The 21713-nt window shown below is 38.2% G+C and overlaps 1 protein-coding gene across 1 annotated transcript in view; it reads left to right on the forward strand.

Annotated features, from left to right (window-relative positions):
* The window catches only part of PTGFR (prostaglandin F receptor), a 49626-nt gene extending 28146 nt beyond the window's left edge, over positions 1-21480 (forward strand). Inside the window, exon 3 of the mRNA XM_042951372.1 lies at positions 19444-21480. Within this exon, the coding sequence (XP_042807306.1) occupies positions 19444-19746 (303 nt within the window). The 3' untranslated portion in view covers positions 19747-21480. The remainder of the gene's footprint in view (positions 1-19443) is intronic.
* Positions 21481-21713: the final 233 nt, after the last annotated feature.

Below are 21713 nucleotides of genomic sequence, written 5' to 3' on the forward strand. Positions count from 1 at the left end.
CTTTTATGAGGATGAAGTTCCTTCCATTAGAAAAGAAAGGCCTAACAATTCTTCTTGACATCTCTAAATGCCTAGTACTGATTTATAATAGATGCTTTACAAATGCTTCTAGAATGAGTGCGGATCTGCATAGTCTACCCCTTTTGTTACGGAGGTCAGCAGAAATGTAAAGAAGACGTTAAAAGTGCTACTTTAATGATCAACAGAAGAAAGACAAGACATTTGATTATCCTGCGTGCCATTTTTTTTTTCTGTCTCAGTGGCAAGGCAACCTGACTAGAATTTATCTGCCTTAGTTCCTGAACAATGTGTTACCACAGGAGGATAAGAATCACAGTATGATTTTAGATACTACAGATCTTATCTTGTCCCAGTTGGATGTTAAAATAGCTGTTGGGCAAATCACTTTTCTCCCTCACCTCAGCTGTTTTTGTCCTTGTGAAATGAACAAATTAGGCTACACAATTTTAAGGTTCTTTGCAGTCCCAACCTGGGACTGGATTTTGAATTCCATTCAAAACCCTACATTTAGAACAAAATGCTGAGAATTTTTTTATTTATTTAAAATTTTTTTTTCTTTTACTGCTAGCCATACCTAGGTTAACCAGATGGCTTAATTGAAAAGTTCATGCATATCCTCCCAAGTGCTTCCTAATGGTATGAAAATGGTATGCAGTTCCAACTGGCAAGATCAATATCAGGATGCCTAAACTGAAGCAGTCCACGGCTATTGCAATACTTCCCGTGTTACTTAACTTTGTTACTCTGACATGCTCAAAGATGTTACCAGGTACCTGCAAAGCGGTTCTGACGCTAACTGCCTGGAGTTATTTCAGATCTCACAGATTAGGGGCACCTTCTCCCTCCAGATTGCCCTCACTTCAGACACTAGCTGCAAGCCTGAGGATTCCCAGGCCCCTTGCTTTTCTGACCAACTGACTACAGAATCAGGAGTACCCACTACATCTTCAGATATGTTAATTCTCTGGAATGACTCACAGAACTCAGAAAATACTATACTCATGATTACAGTTTTATCGTGGAGGATACCTATCAAGCTCGCCAAAAGAAACCACCCATGGGATGAGACCTGGGAGGGTCCCCAACATGAAGCTTCCACGTCTTCAGGATGTTTTACCTTCCTAATACATCACCGTGTAGCAGCAACCAAGAATGCTCACCTGAGCTTTGAGTGTCCAGAGTTTTCATCAGGTTTCATTACCTACCCATGAGTGACTGAATCATTGATCGTGTCCATCTCCAGGAGGTCAGGCTAATTTCTCATGGCTCAAAGCCTCAACCCATCACAGATCTTACTCAACTCATGAGGGGATTATGATGTCCTGATAAACCCATTGTAAGTTGAGAATATTATAAGTCAAAAATGCTTTCATGTGTTTAAAACATTTTTCCTTTTTTTTAAGTTTATTTTATTTGGTGGGGGGGAGGGAGAGAGGGAGAGAGAGAGAGAATGCACAAGTGGAGGAGGAGCAGAGAGAGAGGGAGAGAGTCCTAAACAGGCTCCTCACTGTCAGCGCAGAGCCCAGTGTAGGGCTTGAACTCACGAACCATGAGATCATGACCTGAGCCAAAATTAAGAGTTGGGTGCTTAGTTGACTGAGCTGTCCAGGCACCCCCAAAATGCTTTAACTATATCTAACCTACTGACCATGATAACTTAGCCTAGCCTACCCTAAACATGCTCAGGACAATTACATTAGCCTATAGTTGGGCAAAATTATCTAACATACGACCTATTTTATAATTGCCTTCAATACCTCCTGTAGTTTATTGAATACTGTACTGAAATTAAAAAAAAATAGAGCAGTTGTATGGAACAGAAGGGTGATAAGTGTATCATTTTGTTTACCCTGGTGGTTAAGTTGCTGACTGGGAGCTTTGGCTCACTGCCACGTGCTGCGCAGCATCACAAGAGAGGATCATACTGCATATGGCTAGCCTGGGAAAAGATCAAAATTCAGAATTTGAAATACCATTTCTACTGAATGTGTACAGCTTTTGTATTATTGTAAAGTTGAAAAATCATGAGTTGGACGATCATAATTTAGGGACCATCTGTAACTACATGAGGGGTCTTTCCAGCATGGCCTGCCCTCATCCTGAAATTATCTAGGTGTCTATCAGGAATCACCTAATGAGCATAAACACCCATGATTCCAGGGGTCCACCATGAATAGTAAAGACATACCCACCATTTAGGAAATTCCAAGGGTTTAGAGGCTCCCTCCCAAGAATCAGGGACAATGGCCAGCCAAATTCTTTATAATACCACAATACTAAAAGCAGTATAACAATATTTTGTTTGTTGCTTTAGAATCTTAGAAACTGTTCCAATTCAATAGTTGTAAATTGGAAGCAGTCTTCTGAAATTGGTGATATGCTTATATAATAATTCTTCACATAATGATTATACCAAGGAGACGTGGTTTGTTACTGTGATTAATTTATACCAGATGAACAGTATGTCTTTAAAAAACAAAAACAAACAAATTAAAAAAAACCCACCCAGGTCCTGCTCTGTACTACAAGAACTATACATAATTTAAGTTATTCATTGGAACTAGAACATTATTGCTAGACCTGTATTTGAAAGCGATATCCTATTCAAGTGACAGAAAATTGAAGACAAACTGATACTTTTTTTTTTCTGAGAGGCTACTGAAGTATAGGGTTAATGTAGCATCAAGCCAACACTATACTGAGATCCTAGGACGCAGGAGCATTCCTGAACCTCCTCTATGGGCATGATTCATTTCTAGAGATAGTCTTACATGAGATGATTGAATCCTACTAGGCATGTGCTGGTGCTTTTGTCTTTTGCTTTGTTTGGTGTCATTTGTCAGCAGGAATGATGCAGATGTGAGGTGTAAATTGACACGTATAACTTGTATAAGCCAAACACCCCATTTGCCACAGATATCTAGGGTCCCAAACAGTTTTACGTACAGATCTTCCTGAACAGCATGGTGCAGGGAAAGAACACCAGTGATTTTATTGGAATGAAGCCAAGTCATGGGCTTTTTATAATAGGGGTCCTCAGGATTGGACGAATAAAAAGAATGAGATCACCACGTATATAATTGGTGAGCAAGCTACAAGTGAGGCAGTAAACAATATCTTAGTCAGTAGCACAGCAAGGAAATATTCATGACAGGCATTGTGATCTGTGAGAGGAACAGGAATGAGGTGCCTTCAGTGAAGCAAAAGTTTGGGGTCAGTAGTGAATTAGGAAACATTTCATGGATGGGTTACAGTAACACATTAAAGGGGATAGAGTGCACTTGTGCTCATGGAAGAAATAACCAGGACTTATCCATAAAATAGATGGTGGACTCAATCCACTTCATAAAAGCCAGGTCTGGCAGGACTGTGAATCCCTTGTTAAGGATAAATGATAGCATGGCTGATGTGTCCTTTCTCGCAGACCACTTTGACACATTCTCAAAAGTTTTCTTACACTTTCATACAAGCCATAGTCTTCAGCTACAGAGGCAGCTGATATACAGATTTTTACTAGCAACTGTGAACTTTTAGGCAATCAGTAATTTTTTTTTCCAGAAAGATCAGCTCAACCTAATGACTGTATATTCTGCATTGTAAAATGGTTCTTTTTATTTAAAAGTTGAGTTTTTGTGATTTCTGAAAAAGCAATGGGAATCTTTATTTAGAAATTTAAATGGCATAAAGGCAGTAAGCTTTCATATTTTAGTAAGTTTGATTTTTAGACAATGATTGCTGGTCCCTCAGTACTAACTGTAACTAACAAAAGAATTTAGTGAAATTTATTATTATTATTGTTATTATTATTATTATTATACTGATAAAGCAGTAAGTGATTGACTTTTTGAAGTCTTAGGGAAGTAACGATTAATGAAATGTAAAAATGTCATCATAATTGCATCCCTAAAATCATACCAAAGATATACATCAGTGACATACTTATGCTAAACTTTCAAGGCCCGATTTTACCACTTTAAATAACTTAGTCTCTTACCAGAATAGATAAGTAAGTAAATAAGTAAAATAAAATGAATTTAAAAAGATCTCTCTTCGGGGCACCTGGGTGGCTCAGTCCGTTAAGCGTCCAACTCTTAGTTTTGGCTCAGGTCATGATCTCGTGGTTGGTGAGTTCAAGCCCTGCACTGGGCTCTGTGCTGACAGTGTGGAGCCTGCTTGGGATTCTCCCTCTCCCTCTCTCTCTCTGCCCCTCCCCTACTCTCTGTCTCAAATAAATAAACTTAAAAAAATTTTTTTTGAAAGATCTCCCCTCACCCTCACTTAAGACCCCACAACTCATTAAATCTGTCCTCTATTGGATGTTGAACATAACGGTATCATGAACATTATGAATGTTAGCTATTCATTTATAATGGTGGTGTAGCCACTGAAGTAAATTGGAATAGCTTTGTGCGTTATAGAGAAGGTTGTATGCCAATTAATAATTAGTCACCCACTATGTGCCCCGCAGTGTGCAATAATAATCATGGACCTCCATGGACCCTAAAATTTCTAATTTATTTATTTCTTTATTTGGTATTTATTGAGTGCCTGTTATGTACCAAGTATTGAGTGTGGCTCTGGGGATAAAGAAGTCCACAAGACAGATTAAATCTTTCTCTTTCTGGGGTACATGGAGCTGTAGTATCTGGTTCTGAGACAGTTGAAGAATAGACAATGGATATCTTTTTATTTTTAAAAGCACACTCATTTCATTAAAAATTGTCATTAACTTGAAAATTATGGTCCTAGAACTTAGAGTGCGTCAGAAAATCTTTCTGAACTTCTGTAATAATAAACTAACTTTGCCAGTTGGAAACATCTCTTTGGAAAAACATGGTATGCTTCAGAGCAGACATTTGCTGAATCACCTTACTGCTACAGTCTGCATTTGCTATTGAAACAGTTTTGCCAACAGTCAGAGTAGTTTTTCGTTCCTGAAACAGCGTGCCTCCAACACTACCACTAATTTCCAACTAGGTCTTTTCTCTTTAACTCACACATTAGTTGCTAATAATTACTTTAGTTATGACATTTTAGATAAAAAATTCTTGATTAGGATGAAAATGTCTTAAGTGTCTATCATTGCCAATGTTTAAAGCATAATCCACCTGTGGTACATGACCCTACCTGTCACTTACATCTGTTGCTATGGGCATAAGAGATTTGGAGCAAAGTATTTAATAGCATATGTTCCTGATTTTCACAAAAGATATTAGTGAAATGCATTAATAGAAATACTGAGTGAGAGAGTGCTAGAATTGTAGCAGGATTCTCACACAGAGAGTCATGACACTGAGGCTTTTTAATTTCCAGGAAGCAACTTCATTCATGCCAGCACCGCTTAGTTGTGTTCGTACCGGAAAAACTGAGCACCAAACGTTACGTGGCATAGTTTTTTATACATTTTCTGTTTCTTTGTCTCACATATATGGTAACACACACAAACATGTAGTCTGATTAAGTAGTCTCAGTTTATAAGGTCCTGAGGGATGCTGTCACGTAGGCACCTAACCAGCTTACCTTGAAGTTTTCTCTCCCTTTTTTTCTCTCCTTAGGGAGGGGTCCCTACCACAGAATCAGCTAGAAAGAACACTAGATATGGGCAGAAAGAGATAGGAACCTAGTGAGTTCAAAATGAGATCTGTGAATGCCAAGGAGGCCAACATGTTCATCCTCACTCACCATCTGCAGCTCTTCAAATCCTGACCCTATCACATTTTAGTGCCATGACCTTGGGCAAGTTACTATACTTCTCCATGCTTCAGCTCCTTCATCTTCATATAGAGATAACACTGTTTTCTTCAAGGACTGGTAACAGGATTAAATATGATGATAGATGCAAAATATGTTAAGACAGTGCCTGGAACATAGTAAGTACTCATAAGTGTTTGTTATTATTTTCTTTTTATCCTCTTGTTCATAAATGTATCATACAATTATTGGTTTCATTACTGGAAATGGTTTATTAAAGATCATAAGTTTTGAAGCCATATAGACTTGGGTTTAACATTTTTTTAAATGTTTACTTATTTATTTTTGAGAGAGAGAGAAAGAGAGACAGACAGATGGAGCATAAGCAGGGGAGTGGAGAGAGAGGGACACATAGAATCCCAAGCAGGCTCCAGGCTCGAGCTGTCAGGACAGAGCCCGATGAGGACATGAACCCGTGAACTGCGAGATCATGACTTGAGCTGAAGTCGAACGTTTAACCAACTGAGCCACCCCGGTGCCCCAGACCCAGACTTGGGTTTAAATCCTGCCTCTTCCACCAACCAGCAGTGTGAACTTGGCAAGTTAATGTCTCTCTGATTTTGTTTTCTTATCTGGACTATCAGAAAAATAGTAACAATCTGTGTGAGTTTTGTGAGGATGAAATAGTTAAAATATATAAAGTGCCAACAGGACTTTTCCTTTCCCTTTCTCTCCTTTCTTGTAGACACGTTGGGGCAAAGGAATCCCATCATTCCTACGGCACCTAAGTCACTCCAGTGGACTAGTTTGGTCTTCCTGCAGCCCCCTGTGGCTGGAGCTGTCAATGGCCAGCTGTAGGTGGGCCAAAGCCTCTCTCAAGTTAGATCAAACTCATTTGATTAGTCAGTGAGTTTGATTTAACAGCTGATGCAGGAGGTGCAGGGATGGCAGAAGCCCTTTAGTCAGGACCTCTAAGACAGAGAAGTCTCTGGTGTAGCATTTTGAATGTACCCCCTTGCCCTTCCCCAGGCTCCCAAACCCTCCTGGGGTCTGGCCAAGGTGGGAATCTCTGCATCTGCCCTGCTTCTTTACCCTCTGCAATGATTCCCCATTTGACCAGAGGACGAGGGACATTTCTCTGAACTGTAAAGGCTTCCGGGGGGAATGTTTGGTTAATCCCTTGAAAAAAATAAAAAATTTGGGGCTCCTGGGTGGCTCAGTAGGTTAAGTGTTCAACTCTTGATTTTGGTCTGGTCATGATCTCCTGGTTCTTGAGTTCGAGGCCTGCATTGGGCTCTGTGCTGATGGTGTGGAGCCTGCTTGGGATTCTCTGTCTCCCTCTCCCTCTGCCCTTCCCCACTCACGCTCTCTCTCAGCATAAACATTAAAATAATTAAAAATTTAATTTTTAAAAAAAATTTTATTTATTTTTGAGAGGAGAAAGAGCATGAGTCGGGGAGGGCCAGAGAGAGAGAGAGGGAGACACAGAATCTGAAACAGGCTCCAAGCTCTGAGCTGTCAGGACAGAGCCTGATGCGGGGCTCGAACTCATGGACCGTGAGATCATGAACTGAGCTGAAGTCGGACGCTTAACCGACTGAGCCACCCAAGTGCCCCAAAATAATTAAAAATTTAAAACTAACTTTAATTGTACCAGGTTCTTTTAGTCTTAAATACATGGGTGCTCTGGGTAAGCTATAGACGAATGGTCAGAGAGCCTGAGGCATTCGTTGAGACACAAGTCCACATAAGCTTTCATTTACTTCCCTTATTTTTCAGTAAATCCTTGACTTCTTGGATCTGGGACTGCCTGACCTACTTTCTGCTTAACCCTCCAAAATTCTGTGCTCAGAATTACCTGTTTTTTCTTGTCTTTCTCATCTCAACTGTGGGAGTCTTTTCCCCAATTATCCTGTCAAAAGTAGAGGAGAAGGATTTGAGAAAGTTAAAGATACAAGGCATTTACAATATAATTGAAGGGCTATTATGCTGACTTGATTTGGTTATATTTTACACATGGTACCAGTGGGATGGTGAGAGCATAATGGGAATGCAGAATGAGAGAGTACAAGCCATAGAGTGATTTAGGAAAGACTTCCCAGAGAAGATTGGATAGGAAAGGTGGGAGATTTAGACAGGTCCTGCCTGGTGAGGAAAGGACAGGGAAAATGACCTGTTGTGGCATTTATGAAATATTTGACAAATAAAATGAACAAGTTAAATAAGATAAATGAAAAATTACATTGTGTCTGGAGGATAAGTTAGGAACGTACAACATAATGGTCTGGTTTTTAAGTGATCAGACACTGAACAAGAGAGGGCAGGTGTCGGTTTGAGAGACATCATGCTAGTGGATCAAAGAGCATATACAGAGGTCCTACCACGGGGTTGACATCTGAAGCTCCAGAACTGGGTATTATACCACAAAACAAATCCATTAGGATAGCCACAGATATGTGCTATAACTGTGCATATTTATGTCTAAATATTTATTTATTTGATTTGATTTAATTATTTATTTTTTTAAATACACATAAAAATTAGCATATAATGAAACAATGATTTCAGGAGTAGATTCCTTAGTGCCCCTTACCCCTTTAGCTCATCCCCCTCCCACAATCCCTCCAGTAACCCTCAGTTTGTTCTCCACATTTATGAGTCTCTTCTGTTTTGTACCCCTCCCTGTTTTTATATTATTTTTGTTTCCCTTCCCTTATGTTCATCTGTTTTGTCCCTTAAAGTCCTCATATGAATTAAGTCATATGATTTTTGTCTTTCTCTGACTAACTTCACTTAGCCTAATACTCTCCAGTTCCATTCACGTTGTTGCAAATGGCAAGATTTCATTCTTTTTGATTGCCGAGTAGTACTCCATTGTATATATATACCACATCTTCTTTATCCATTCATCCATTGATTTTTTTTGAGGAACCTCCATACTGTTTTCCAGAGTGGCTGCACCAGCTTGCATTCCCACCAACAATGCAAAAGAGATCCTCTTTCTCCGCAGCCTCGCCAACATCTGTTGTTGCCTGAGTTGTTCATGTTAGCCATTCTGACAGCTGTGAGGTGGTATCTCATTGTGGTTTTGATTTGTGTTTCCCTGATGATGAGTGAGGTTGAGCATTTTTTCATGTGTTGGTTGGCCATCTGGATTTCTTCTTTGGAGAAGTGTCTATTTATGTCTTTTGCCCTTTCTTCACTGGATTATTTGTTTTTTGGGTGTTGAGTTTGATATATTCTTTATAGATTTTGGATACTAACCCTTTATTTGATATGTCATTTGCAAATATCTTCTCCCATTCTGTTGGTTGCCTTTAGTTTTGCTGATTGTTTCCTTCGCTGCGCAGAAGCCTTTCATTTTGATGAGGTCCCAGTAGTTCATTTTTGTTTTTGTTTCCCTTGCCTCTAGAGACGTGTTGAGTAAGAAATTGCTGCGGGCAAGATCAAAGAGGTTTTGCCTGCTTTCTCCTCAAGGAATTTGATAGCTTCCTGTCTTACATTGAGGTCTTTCATCCATTTCCAGTTTATTTTTGGGTATGGTGTAAGAAAGCGATCTAGGTTCATTCTTCTGCATGTCGCTGTCCAGTTTTCCCAGCACCACTTGCTGAAGAGGCTGTCTTTATTCCATTGGATATTCTTTCCTGCTTTGTCAAAGATTAGCTGCCCATACGTTTGTGGGTCCATTTCTGGGTTCTCTACTGTGTTCCATTGATCTGAGTGTCTGTTCTTGTGCCAGTACCATACTGTCTTGATGATTACAGCTTTGTAGTATAGCTTGAAGTCCGGGATTGTGATGCCTCCTGCTTTGGTTTCCTTTTTTCAAGATTGCTTTGGCTATTCAGGGTCTTTTCTGGTTACATACAAATTTTAGGATTATTTGTTCTAGCTCTGTGAAGAATGCCGGTGTTACTTTGATAGGGATTCCATTGAATATGTAGATTGCTTTGGGTAGTATTGACATTTTAACAATATTTGTTCTTCCTATCCAGGAGCGTGGAATATTTTTCCATTTTTTTTGTGTCTTCTTCAATTTCTTTCATAAGCTTTCTATAGTTTTCTATAGTGTATAGATTTTTCACCTCTTTGGTTAGATTTATTCCTAGGTATTTTATGGGTTTTGGTGCAACTATAAATAGGAATTGATAAACCACTAGCCAGTTTTATCAAAAAGAAAAAGGAAAGGACCCAAATAAATAAAATCAAGAATCAAAGAGGAGAGATCACAACGAACACAACAGAAATAAAAACAATAATAAGAGAATATTATGAGCAATTATATGCCAATAAAATGGGTAATCTGGAAGAAATGGACAAATTCCTAGAAACATATACACTACCAAAACTGAAACAGGAAGAAATAGAAAATTTGAACAGACCCATAACCAGTAAGGCAATCGAATTAGTAATCAAAAATCTGCCAAAAAACAAGAGTCCAGGGCCAGATGGCTTTCTAGGGGAATTCTACCAAACATTTAAGGAAGAGTTAACAACTATTCCCTTGAAACTGTTCCAAAAAATAGAAATGGAAGGAAAACTTCCAAACTCTTTTTATGAAGCCAGCATTACCTTGATTCCAAAACCAGACAGAGACCCCACTAAAAAGGAGAACTATAGACCAATTTCCCTGATAAACTTGGGTGCAAAAATCCTCAACAAGATATTAGATAACTGGAACCAACAATACATTAAAAAATTATTCACCACGACCAAGTGGGATTTATACCTGGGATGTAGGACTGGTTCAACATCCACAAAACAACATGATTCATCACATCAATAAAAGAAAGGACAAGAACCATATGATCCTCTCAATAGATGCAGAGAAAGCATTTGACAAAATACAGCATCCTTTCTTGATAAAAACCCTCAAGAAAGTAGGGATCGAAGGAGCATACCTTGAGATCATAAAAGCCATATATGAATGACCCAAGGCTAATATCATCCTCAATGGGGAAAAACTGAGAGCTTTCCCCCATGTCTAAATATTTATACATCCTGACATATAAGCCTGAATAATTTGGAAGCAAGCAGGGAAATATGATGGTTGTCTTGCTCCACATATTCATTAGGAGTACTTTTAGTAAATAAGAAGCCTGTTTCCTGTAATGAGCCAGGATCTGTTCACAAGGGGAAGCTGGCTGACATAATCCTGGAGGCACAGATAGGAGTGGTTTCTCCAGATTTCAAGAAGCGATTGTTCCCCTGAGCTCTGTACTTGTCGGACTATATAAGAAAGTGTTAATTTTACTTCCAACCAGTGCATTTTTTTAAAAGGGAGATTGAGAAACTCAGGTATAAGAGGTGGATAGCCAGGCATTTGCAAGCCATGTTGTATGAGGAGCAGTAGAAGAAATGGAGAAATAGATAAAAGTGTTATTTATAAAAGTTGTGAAAAGCTGACAGCACTTATCGTACGGTGCTCTGGAAACCAAACCTAGAATACATAAATTTCAGCTCATGATAATAGAGAATGTTCAGCAACTCACACAGTTTAAATGGAAGAGATTCTCTCATGAGTAGGGCTGAGTCTTCTCCACCAGATGCTTAAAGACACCTGCAAGGAATTTCCACTTTATACAGAGGATTGGACTAGATGAAGGAAGGTTTCCTGCTTTCTCTAAGATTTTGTGATTCTGTCTTCTCATGTGAAGTGATGTAGACAGTTCTGTGTATATAATAAGCAAAGCAGATTTTGTTTGCCTTTGCTCTTAGAATCCCTTCAGTGACATTCCTGCTTTTCTTTCTGAAGTATGAACTTGCGTCTTGGTGGTAGTGATCCCGTGAACACGTAATTGTGCCCTCTACATCATCTCTAGCTTTGGGCCAAGAATTTTGAACGGAATTCCCTGGACCCCTCTGACTAGGAGACATCAATCTGGAATCTTGTTTACCAGCCTCTGCCTTGTCATCCTTGTCCTATCTCAGGGGCAAGGTGTGTATATCTGTGTTAATCTGAAGGGAGAAAGAGAAGGACTTCTTAAGGCATTTTTATGATTGGAGCAGGGCCTTAATTCAGCATTGTTTTCTCCTATCCCCACCACTGCCTCAAGGTGAGTGGGGATGTTGGCAGAAGAAGTGGCAGGAACAAGGCCAGGAAAGGCACTTTTCTTGATGCTGAAACAGATTCTAACGGCGTCCTTTCCTTGGCGTGCTTGCTGTGAGGTCTCTGTTCCTTCAGGCAAGTGCCTTCCTGAATGTGTCCCAGTCCTGAGGAGGCTTCGTCTACTCTTCCTGGGTGAAGTTTGGTCAGAGGATTGAGCCAGTAAGCTGCAGAGCCTGGAGGTAGTAATTAGGAAGACAGGCCTTGGACAGGCTTTTATTCAGGCTCTGATGCTTACCATGGTTGGGTCTCTTATCTTGCTGGACCATACTTTCCTTATCTGTAAGATGCAGATAACAATACACAGGTCACAGGGTTGTTAGGAAGATGATATGATCTGTATATCAAAAGAGCTTTCCTAGCACAGGGAAATACTCAGTTTTAGTTTCTGTTGTTAGTATTCATGGCTATGTCTCTCACTCCTAGGTGGCATGTTCTGGTTTAGAGGAGACTTTGTGTCTTTCCCATGATCCAGGATCCCATCACTGCTGGAATGACCAGTCCTTATGGACTAGTGCCAGCCTGGGTTTTGATAATGGTCAAGTTCTATGAGGGGTCTGCAGTTTGTAATAAGGATGTTCTCTTAACTGGGTAGTTGGTTTTCATTCAGTTATGAATAATTTACTTTTATTGTAACTCAGTACAATCTCTTTGGTCTCTAGAACATATCTTTTGATTGTATTTATTTTACATTTTCTTTTTTTTTTACTTAAATTTTTTTTAATGTTTATTTATTTTTGAGAGAGAGACAGAGAGAGAGAGAGAGAGAGGCAGAGAGAGAGGGAGACAGAATCTGAAGCAGGTTCCAGGATCCAAGGTGTCAGCACAGGGCCCATCTCGGGGCTCAAACCCGTGAACTGTGAGATCATGACCTGCACCGAAGTCAGATGCTTAACTGACTGAGCCACCCAGGCCCCTATTTTACATTTTCTATATTTTTTCTTAAAGACATGATCACCTGTGACATAACTGATATATACATTTTATTTATTTGAAATTTTGTGATATTTGGTGTTTTGGGATAAATGACTGTTTTATTCCCTTAAAAAGTATCAGAAGAAGAAATTACAGCATTCTTTTGTGAGTACTAACAGCCGAGGACAACATGGACAGTTATACCTCGGGCGTCTGGTATAAATCTTCCCACTAACAGACTTAAAAAATGATGCAGACCTTGGAGAAGAGACTGCAATAGCAAATTAAAATACATAAATTCAGTTCTACAACTGAATCTTCTTTAGAAAGATGAGCTTTTGGATTTTTCAGGTAGCACACATTTTTTTTTTTTTTTTTGGTCTCTGTGTACTGTTTAGTTAAAAATTTTTCCCATTGCTCATTTTACACATCATTTCTTCAGCTGATGTGAAGGAGCAAGGATGCATGTGAAGTATTATGGGTATTATGGTTGGGATTGCACCCATTCCAAAGGGGGCAATATCTATACAGCACTCCCTGTTCTCTCATTTGTTTACAACTTTGTAAGTCTTTAGGCAGGCGCAAGAATGTGCTGTTGACTGGGTCTTTGGTTAATCTTCTTCTTTTTTTACATTTACTTATTTATTTTGAGAAAGAGAGAGAGAGACAGAGAGAGAGAAGGGGAGAAGCAGAGAGAGAGGGAGAGAAAGATAATTCCAAGGAGGCTCCACACTATCAGCCTGGAGCCTGACTCAGGGCTTGAATTCACGAATCATGAGCTCATGACCTGAGCTGAGTCCAAGAGCCAGACGCTCAACCAACCAAGCCATCCAGGTGCCCCTTGTTAATCTGTCAACAAATCAAGTAGAGAATAAAAATTTAATCTGCACAAATGTTTGTATTTTGCAGCACTGATCTGTACTTTGGGGGTGGCAACATTTTGTAGCTGTTCTACAGTTGGGGTATAAGAAATACCATACGCTTTTGTCCTCTCCCTATTGTAGTATTCTAGTTTTACTTATCTCTAAATCATCTACCATGTGCAAAATACTGTTTAAAAAATTTCAATGAGCAGTCTGTAAATGGGAAATGACTGAAATATTGCTACCTTCTATATTTAATGGTGTAAAAGTTTACATGGTATAAATTTAAGTATGGAAAAAATTCATAGTTGTAAAGAAGTATCCTGTTAGAGCCTCTATGTTTCTGTTTCTGACAGTTTTTTTTAACCCATTTTTCTAGATTTGCACAAGAGTAGTTTGTTTTTTTTTTTCCCTGAAGGCTCTTGTAGTCACTATTGTAGAGATACAATACTATTCTAGTTCCAGAATAAATGCTATCTGGTTAAATCACCACAAATATATTTAACTCTAAAAGTCACCCATTTAGTTGAGACAGATTCAGTAACTTGTATGAATACTTTTCCTTTTCCAAAATTGCCATTACAATTGAATTAAATGGAATTTCTCCTTTGAAGATACTCTTAGGTGCTGTGGCACTTAAAAATCCATTATCTTTACCTAGTTCTTTATAGTCACTAGTCATCCAAATAACTTAAGCTAAACTTCTCAAACATGGAGATAGAATGGAATGGTCCATTGGTAAAGCTTACAGATGGAGCTTTTTTTTGTCATCCAATAAGGCTGGATTGTAATTGCATATTCACAACTATCCCCTATCTCTGTGGTTATTCAAGTGCCAGACCTAAAGATCAGTGTTTGGTTGATAATATTATAAGGGACAGTAACTTGTAATCAGTGGATTGTACTTCTGTATACACTATCATTCCCCAAAGAAACTGTCCCTGAACTGGTGTTCTGTGATGACAGAAAGGACGGAAGTTATGGTCTGCTTCTTGGAATAAGATAATTACGTGTGAAAACACCTGCTTCAGGGACTAGATGAGAACCCTGTATAATTGTCATAGACATTGTTCATATGCAAATAGATGATAAAATTCTAGAAAATGGTTTGCTGTCTAAAGAAGTTGGACATCCCACCAGAAATGGTTTTGATTATGTATTCATTTAAATTTCCTTAAAAACTAGTGACAAAGAAAATTTTGACAAACTGCAGCAGAATCACCATGAATTCAAAATTAGTCAAGTATGAATAACTATAGTTGTGGTATACTGGGAAGATTGCAAAATGTTATAATTTCCAATGACCGCATCTGAGCTCACATGTCAGTAAATAGCCCTGCCTATGGCATCTTTTACCTGCCTGTATTACACTATGACATTATAACGTCTGCTTTCTCGTTGGGCTCTCCTCATAGGGACATCCTTCATTTAATGCCTTCAACAAATACCGACTGCCCTACTGTATGGCAGGTGCTGGGGATACAACAGAGAACCAACGAAAGAAAAATATATGCTTTCTAGAAGATTTCATTTTGGTGTGAGAGACAGAAGTAAAAACTAGATTCATAAGCAAAATATGTTAGATGGGATTTCTCTATAAATATTCATCTCTGCATCACTACTATCTAGCACAATACCTGAATATAGTAAACACTCAAAAGCTAATCCCTGCTAGATGGATTTACTTATTTAAAAAAACAGATAAAACTGATATATAACATTATATTGGTTTCAGGTTTACAACATAATGATTTGATATTTGTGTAGATTGCAAAATGATCACCACAATAAGTCTAGTTAAGATCACCACAAAAGTCCCTCACCTGTGGCAAGCACTGGTCTGTTCTCTGTATCTGTGAGTTATTTTTTATTGTTGTTGTTGCTATTGTTTGTTTGTTTGTTTTAAATTCCATATATATGTGAGATCTAGATTGATTTACTTTTATGATTGCTCAGAGGAAAGGAAGCATGATTTTTGAATTTACCATTGCTTTTAATTGTGAACAGCCACTGGGGTCCTGATAGTGGCCCAAAGATACATAGACTTACAGTAGAGGATGATAAAATAGCTTCCAGAATAAAACTGTTATCTATGAGTAAATACTCTGGCCGATTTATTAATTTTGGTGACCTTAACAATTCATATAATTGTATTACATGGTCCAAATGAATGGATGATTTATTCCACCATCTATCTATTTTGGTTTTTGCAACCAGCAGTGAACATAATCCCTTCCCCCCATATACTTCTTTGACTTCATTATTTGTCTTTCATCTTAGTGCAGAGTGTTTAGAGGGATCATGTTAATCAGTTGGTTTTTCCATAGAATATGCAAACACTTGGCCCTGTCCATTTCTCAGAATTCTAATCATTAGTCAAGATGAACATGTCAAGGTTCAAAGGAAGATATTTTAGAAAAATAACACATAATATTCCTCTAGTTCCATGTGATGGATAGCACTTGGAAATTAGATGAAAGGCGGAGTGTGTAATGAGAATCTAATCTGTACACAGCTCTCTGGAATCCAAGTTTGGGTGGGCTGACCAGAGAAGAAGTCTTTCAAGGATTATGAGGTGACTATTGACAGACACAGCCCAGGGAACATGGCAGACTTCCTCATTCACTTCCCAGCCCCCACACTTCTCCTGTCAGGGTCATACATAAATAATCCACATAAGTTCTGATTCTTTAGTACAAGAGTATATTTCAACTAATTACTTGGAAAATGCATGAATTACAAAAGCAATGCATGATCTACCTAAAATATTAGTAAATTAGTGCTTAACCAAAGGCAAAAATCAAAATTATCTGTAATTCTATCTAGATATAACCAATTGAAATACTGATATGCACCCTAGTCTTTTTTCTACACTTTTGCAAAATTACATATTTGGTTTTGTTTTTTTTTCCTCCAAAATTGGGATTACTTAGTTGATACAGTTTAGTAACTTGCTTTTTAAAAAGTTAACTCTGGATCACAAACATTAATGCTTGCATACTTTTCCATTACACAAAATTACCATAATTTATCTTTTGTTGGTTACTTAGGTTGTCCTGAATTTTCAATAATATGCTAATAAATATATTAATATACTTCCGCTAGCCGAGGACACAATGTCTTTGCACAGCTGGTGACCACACTGCAAGGAGAGAGGAGAGTTTGAGAAGCACGTGTCATGTTATTCAGGTGTTTTTAATTTGCATGTCTCTAAACAAGGCCCAGCTGTTCTAGGCAATTACATGAAGCATCTTTGTTCCCAACTTTGTTCCCAGTGTCTTGTCTGGGCTCTGAGATTCCTAGGAACATATCTAATCATTAATAGAAAATACATTCATTTAATACTCACAAGGCAAGAGAAATACTTATTCCTTCATCCCCGAGCCAACTCCCCATCTCCCAAACCCCAGCAAATAGATTGCAAATTCCGTGGGAGGCAGGCACACGTCTACTTGTATGCCACTCCATCCTTGCCTGGCCCATAGCAGATAATCAATAAATATTTGATTAGTAAAGAAAAAATGTAAAGTGAAAATATCTCAATCCAACTACCTGAGTCTTGGCCCTGCTTTATTCTAAGAGGAACTAGGCTCATAAAGGTTTATTTGTTCTATGCTGTTGGATAACTTGGGGAACAGTGACATAAGAGCCTATACTTGACCCAGGTACTTATTGGATGAGGATTTTTATTTTTATTTTTTTTCTTTTTATTTCCAATTTTTTTTCAATCTTTTTATTTTTGAGAGAGAGACAGAGACAGAGTTAGAGTGGGGAAGGGACAGGGAGAGAGAGGGAGACACATATATGAAGCAGGCTCCAGGCTCTGAGCTGTCAGCACAGAGCTGGATGAGGGGCCTGAACTCATGAACTGTGAGATCATGACCTAGCCCTAACCCTAACCCTAAACCTAACCCTAACCCAAAGTCAGGCGCTTAACCAACTGAGTCACCCAGACATCCCAAGGACTGTGATTTTTTTCTATGTTGAAACTTGGTTGGCCTTATTTAGCTACAGAATGGTTAGGTCTAACGTTTGATACATTATTCCCCTAGGAAATGAACCCGAAGGAAAGAGCCATTTCCCAAGGCATTAGCATGGAATGCAAGATCCTGTTCCTTTGAGTGACAATAAAGCATTTTGGAATCTTTCACTAGTGGATGCTGTTGTTTTAAAACTTCCAGAAACATTTAAGCCTCAAAATATTAGTTGGTTATGATGGATGATCACATGTTTTGCTGTACTTCTAGAAATAACCTCAATAAATAGAAAATAATACAATTTTATTCATTCTAATACTGAGTACGTTCTAGGTGTCAGCTTTTGTCCTGGATATTAGAAAAAAAAAAGAGATGCTTACAGATAATAGAGATAAATGCATGATTATCACACAGTGTGCTAAGAGATATAATTGGTTATGGACAGGAGGTTGTGATAGCACAGAAGAAGGAGCAACTCATCTTGGAGCTAATTCATCTTGGTAAAGTTGGGGAAAATGTCATGGAGATGAGCTCATTTTCCATGGGGCTTGAAGGATGGATTGGAGTTTATCAGGCAGAGAAAGGGGACATAGGAGTTTAAAATAGAGTTGCACAAGCCAAAGCTCAGAAGGGCAGGGTGCTTCTGGGACAGGTGAGGACTTCACAGCAGTTGGAGCATAGCATATAGAATTGCAGCAGACTTCAGATGTATCATCAAGGAGCCAGCCAGCTAAGGAGTTTGTACTTTGTTGTGTAGGTAATGAAGGTTTGGATGAGGGACGTTCATCCTTCAACCATTCATATCAGGCCAAATTAAGACATTTCTTTCTGATAATCGTCCATTAAGAAGACAAGAAAGACGATTTTCTTTTCATTTGGGTTTTAGGCTTTGTTATACCCTCTCTTAATGCTGGTGGTGTAGTGGTCTGACCCTCCCTTAATTTTTCAGTTTCACCTTTGCTTCATTTTCTCTTTCTTTCTTTCTTTCTTTCTTTCTTTCTTTCTTTCTTTCTTATAGCCAAGGTTTTTCAAAGCCCTCTTGTCTGTCTGTTCTGCAACTGTTTATTTGGAAGTCAAAGCTGGGCTCAGTGATTGGACCAGTTCTGACATGTAGCTGGGGCCATTTATGGAACTTATTCCACAAAATGATCTCTTTAACATCACGGGAGGTCAGGAAATGAATACATGAGGCCAAAATCTACATTGTTATTGTTGACCAAGTGGTAGTATAGAGGGGACTCATTTCCTCAGAACCCTTAGAAAATTCCATTGCATTTTTGGAATATTTTAGCCAAGTTAAAGCGAGGGTGAGGAATCAGAGAAGGGAATAAGAAGAAAGCGGTATTGTGGTTACAAAGCAGAAAATTCTAAAAGTAACATTCCAGAACAATACCATTTCCATGTGCAAATTGTATCAGATGCTCTAAATTAATTTTAAGAACCTCTTATCTATAGTTTATCTACACTTTAGTTTATCTGAACTTTAATTGGTTTACATAAATAAACTTTAGTTTTTTTCATTGAAACTTCCAAATGTATGTTGGCTTTGAACTTACTATTCCCAAAAGTAAGAAAAGGTCTGTTCCTGGTCTCATTTTTTTGTCCTCTCTTGGGTCATTCTATTTGTGTACATTTGACTTGCCAAATAAGTTATCATTGTTGTAGTTGTAATGTCAATTTGAACTCAAAGGATCCAGATGTCTACATCAGTGTTTTTGCTACTGTTCCTTTCTTTCTGTCAGTATTTTGCAAAATAACATCACTTTGTGGAAAATGAAATGGATGCCCTGTAGCCTAGCTAGTTAAGCTAAACAACTATATGACCGAGAAAATGCCTGTATCAACTGATTTTGTTATTTTGTTTGTTTCTCAGGTGACAATGGCCAACATTGGAATAAATGGAAATAATTCTCTGGAGACTTGTGAAACCACGCTTTTTGCTCTTCGAATGGCAACGTGGAATCAAATTTTAGATCCCTGGGTGTATATTCTGCTACGGAAGGCAGTCCTTAGGAACCTCTACAAACTTGCCAGACGCTGCTGTGGAGTGCATATCATCAGCCTGCAAGTTTGGGAGCTCAGCTCCATTAAAAATTCCTTAAAGGTTGCTGCTATTTCTGAGTCACCAGTTGCAGAGAAAACAAATCAGCGAGCACCTAGTTTAATAGAACAGTAAGTCAGTGTAGGTCTAAGACAAAATTAAAAGCGTCGTCAGTATTTCAGTTAATTGGCAAGAAATAGAAAGCCTAACTGGGAAATTCAGACCTCAGCAGTTAGTTTGGGGGCACTATTGTCAGACTCGGCTTTTGAAATTTGTTAAATTAACTGTATAATTACATCTTTTCACTTGTTTTTGTCAACTGGAGGTAAACACGATGGGATAATTCCATGGGGGAGTCAAATTGAAAAAAAAATTGAGCTTATTTATGTTATTTACACTTTTGGAATGAGTGACTGTGTTGAAACCTAAAGCATTGACTCAGCCTATCTGACAAAGAACATCTCAATACTTACCTTCACAGTGAAATGGCTGATTTGGGGGTCACTGCTCTGCAACTGTTCCTTATAAATGAGGCTCAACGAAGGGGAGCACCCTCACTGTTTGATCTGGTCTGTTACACCCCTCATTATGTTGCTTCTATCTATGTATGTATGGTCATGTCACGTGGGAGTCACTGTGGCTTATAGTTATAATGACCTCCCTTACACCAGGTGTGGCTGTCAGGTTGCCTGACTTGGCGAGCCTCTATAGAATGAGCCTATCCTTGTCATTTTGACAAACATGACTGCTTGCATGTTTTACTATGGAGGTAAATTGTTGTTTGAAGGTTTTTGTTTTGTTTTGTTTTGTTTTTTGTTTTCTGGGTTTTTTTTTTGGCAAGCTATAGATTTGCACGGTTTTCAAGCAATCTCCTTTTTCTCTGAAAATTCTAGTGCACAGTAAGTAGTTTTTAGAGAAACAAAGGCTCTATGTCAGCACATAAACAGGTAATTTGCAGTATAGCAGATCCTAAGAAACTCTGCCCAGTGATAGGTACAAAGAATTTTGGCAAAGGAGCTCTACTTTGAGCTCTCATTTTTGTATCAGAGAACAAAAGAAACACAATCTATATATAATATTCAAAGACTATCTGTAGCTTATTTGTGCTTTCTACACACACACACACACACACACACACACACACATGAGAAATTTCTGTTGAAAGCTGGTTCATTAAATCTCTAAGATGGCATCTTTAAAGCCTATGCTACCTGTGTCAAGGGGAAATTGGCAATTAGTCAGGCATTTGGAAATCATTATTATGGTTGACCAAGAGATCAGGGGATGATGATCTCTCCCCAAATTTCCCAGTAATACTTTAGACTTCTTTGCTCGTTTGTATAATTCAACCCCCCAAATTTTAGTAATCATTCAAAATATCCTGGGGCCATCAGAACATAGAGTAGGCAGTTCTGTTTCATAGTAAGGAAATGTATTTCTGTGAAAGAATTTTTTGCCTTCATTAACTGTGGTCCATTTTAAAACTAACCTTCTCTGTGAGACTGATTTCACATTCCCCAGGAAATCTGTGTGGTTCAGCTAGACTTAAATTATTATATTCACAAGTTTTTGCTTTTGGCTGGTAGTTTACATTGGAGGTTGTTAGCTTTTATGAATTTTGGTAAATTCTTATGAATAAATTAAAAGAAATGAAGCAAATAGTCTCATTAAAGGTTTAAAGGAAACTACTTTTTCCAGTGAATTCAAAGAAAGGAAACACCCTCCCCAACACACACAAAAAGGCACATGATATTCTTAAAGACCAGTAAATGATGAGTAACACAAAGGTTATTCTTATATATAGAACACATAGAAGATGCTCAGTAAATACTTGTCAGTTGAATTACAGACAAGAATTTTTTGATGCAAAATAAGCATGGAATTGCAAAGTTTTTGTGCATTTTGTTTCAAATGACAGTTACATATTGGTTATTTATATATATATATATATATATATATATATATAAATATCCAGTGTATATACTTTAAAAAAGCCATTGCAATTTTTGATTGCTGTTACATTACATGAATGTTCTCGTGTTTCAAGAGCACTTAAAGCCTAGAACTTTTAGATGGTTTAGAGGAGACATTTGTTTCCCATA

The sequence above is a fragment of the Panthera leo genome, chromosome C1 (assembly GCF_018350215.1).
Source record: "Panthera leo isolate Ple1 chromosome C1, P.leo_Ple1_pat1.1, whole genome shotgun sequence".
Lineage (NCBI taxonomy): Eukaryota > Metazoa > Chordata > Mammalia > Carnivora > Felidae > Panthera > Panthera leo.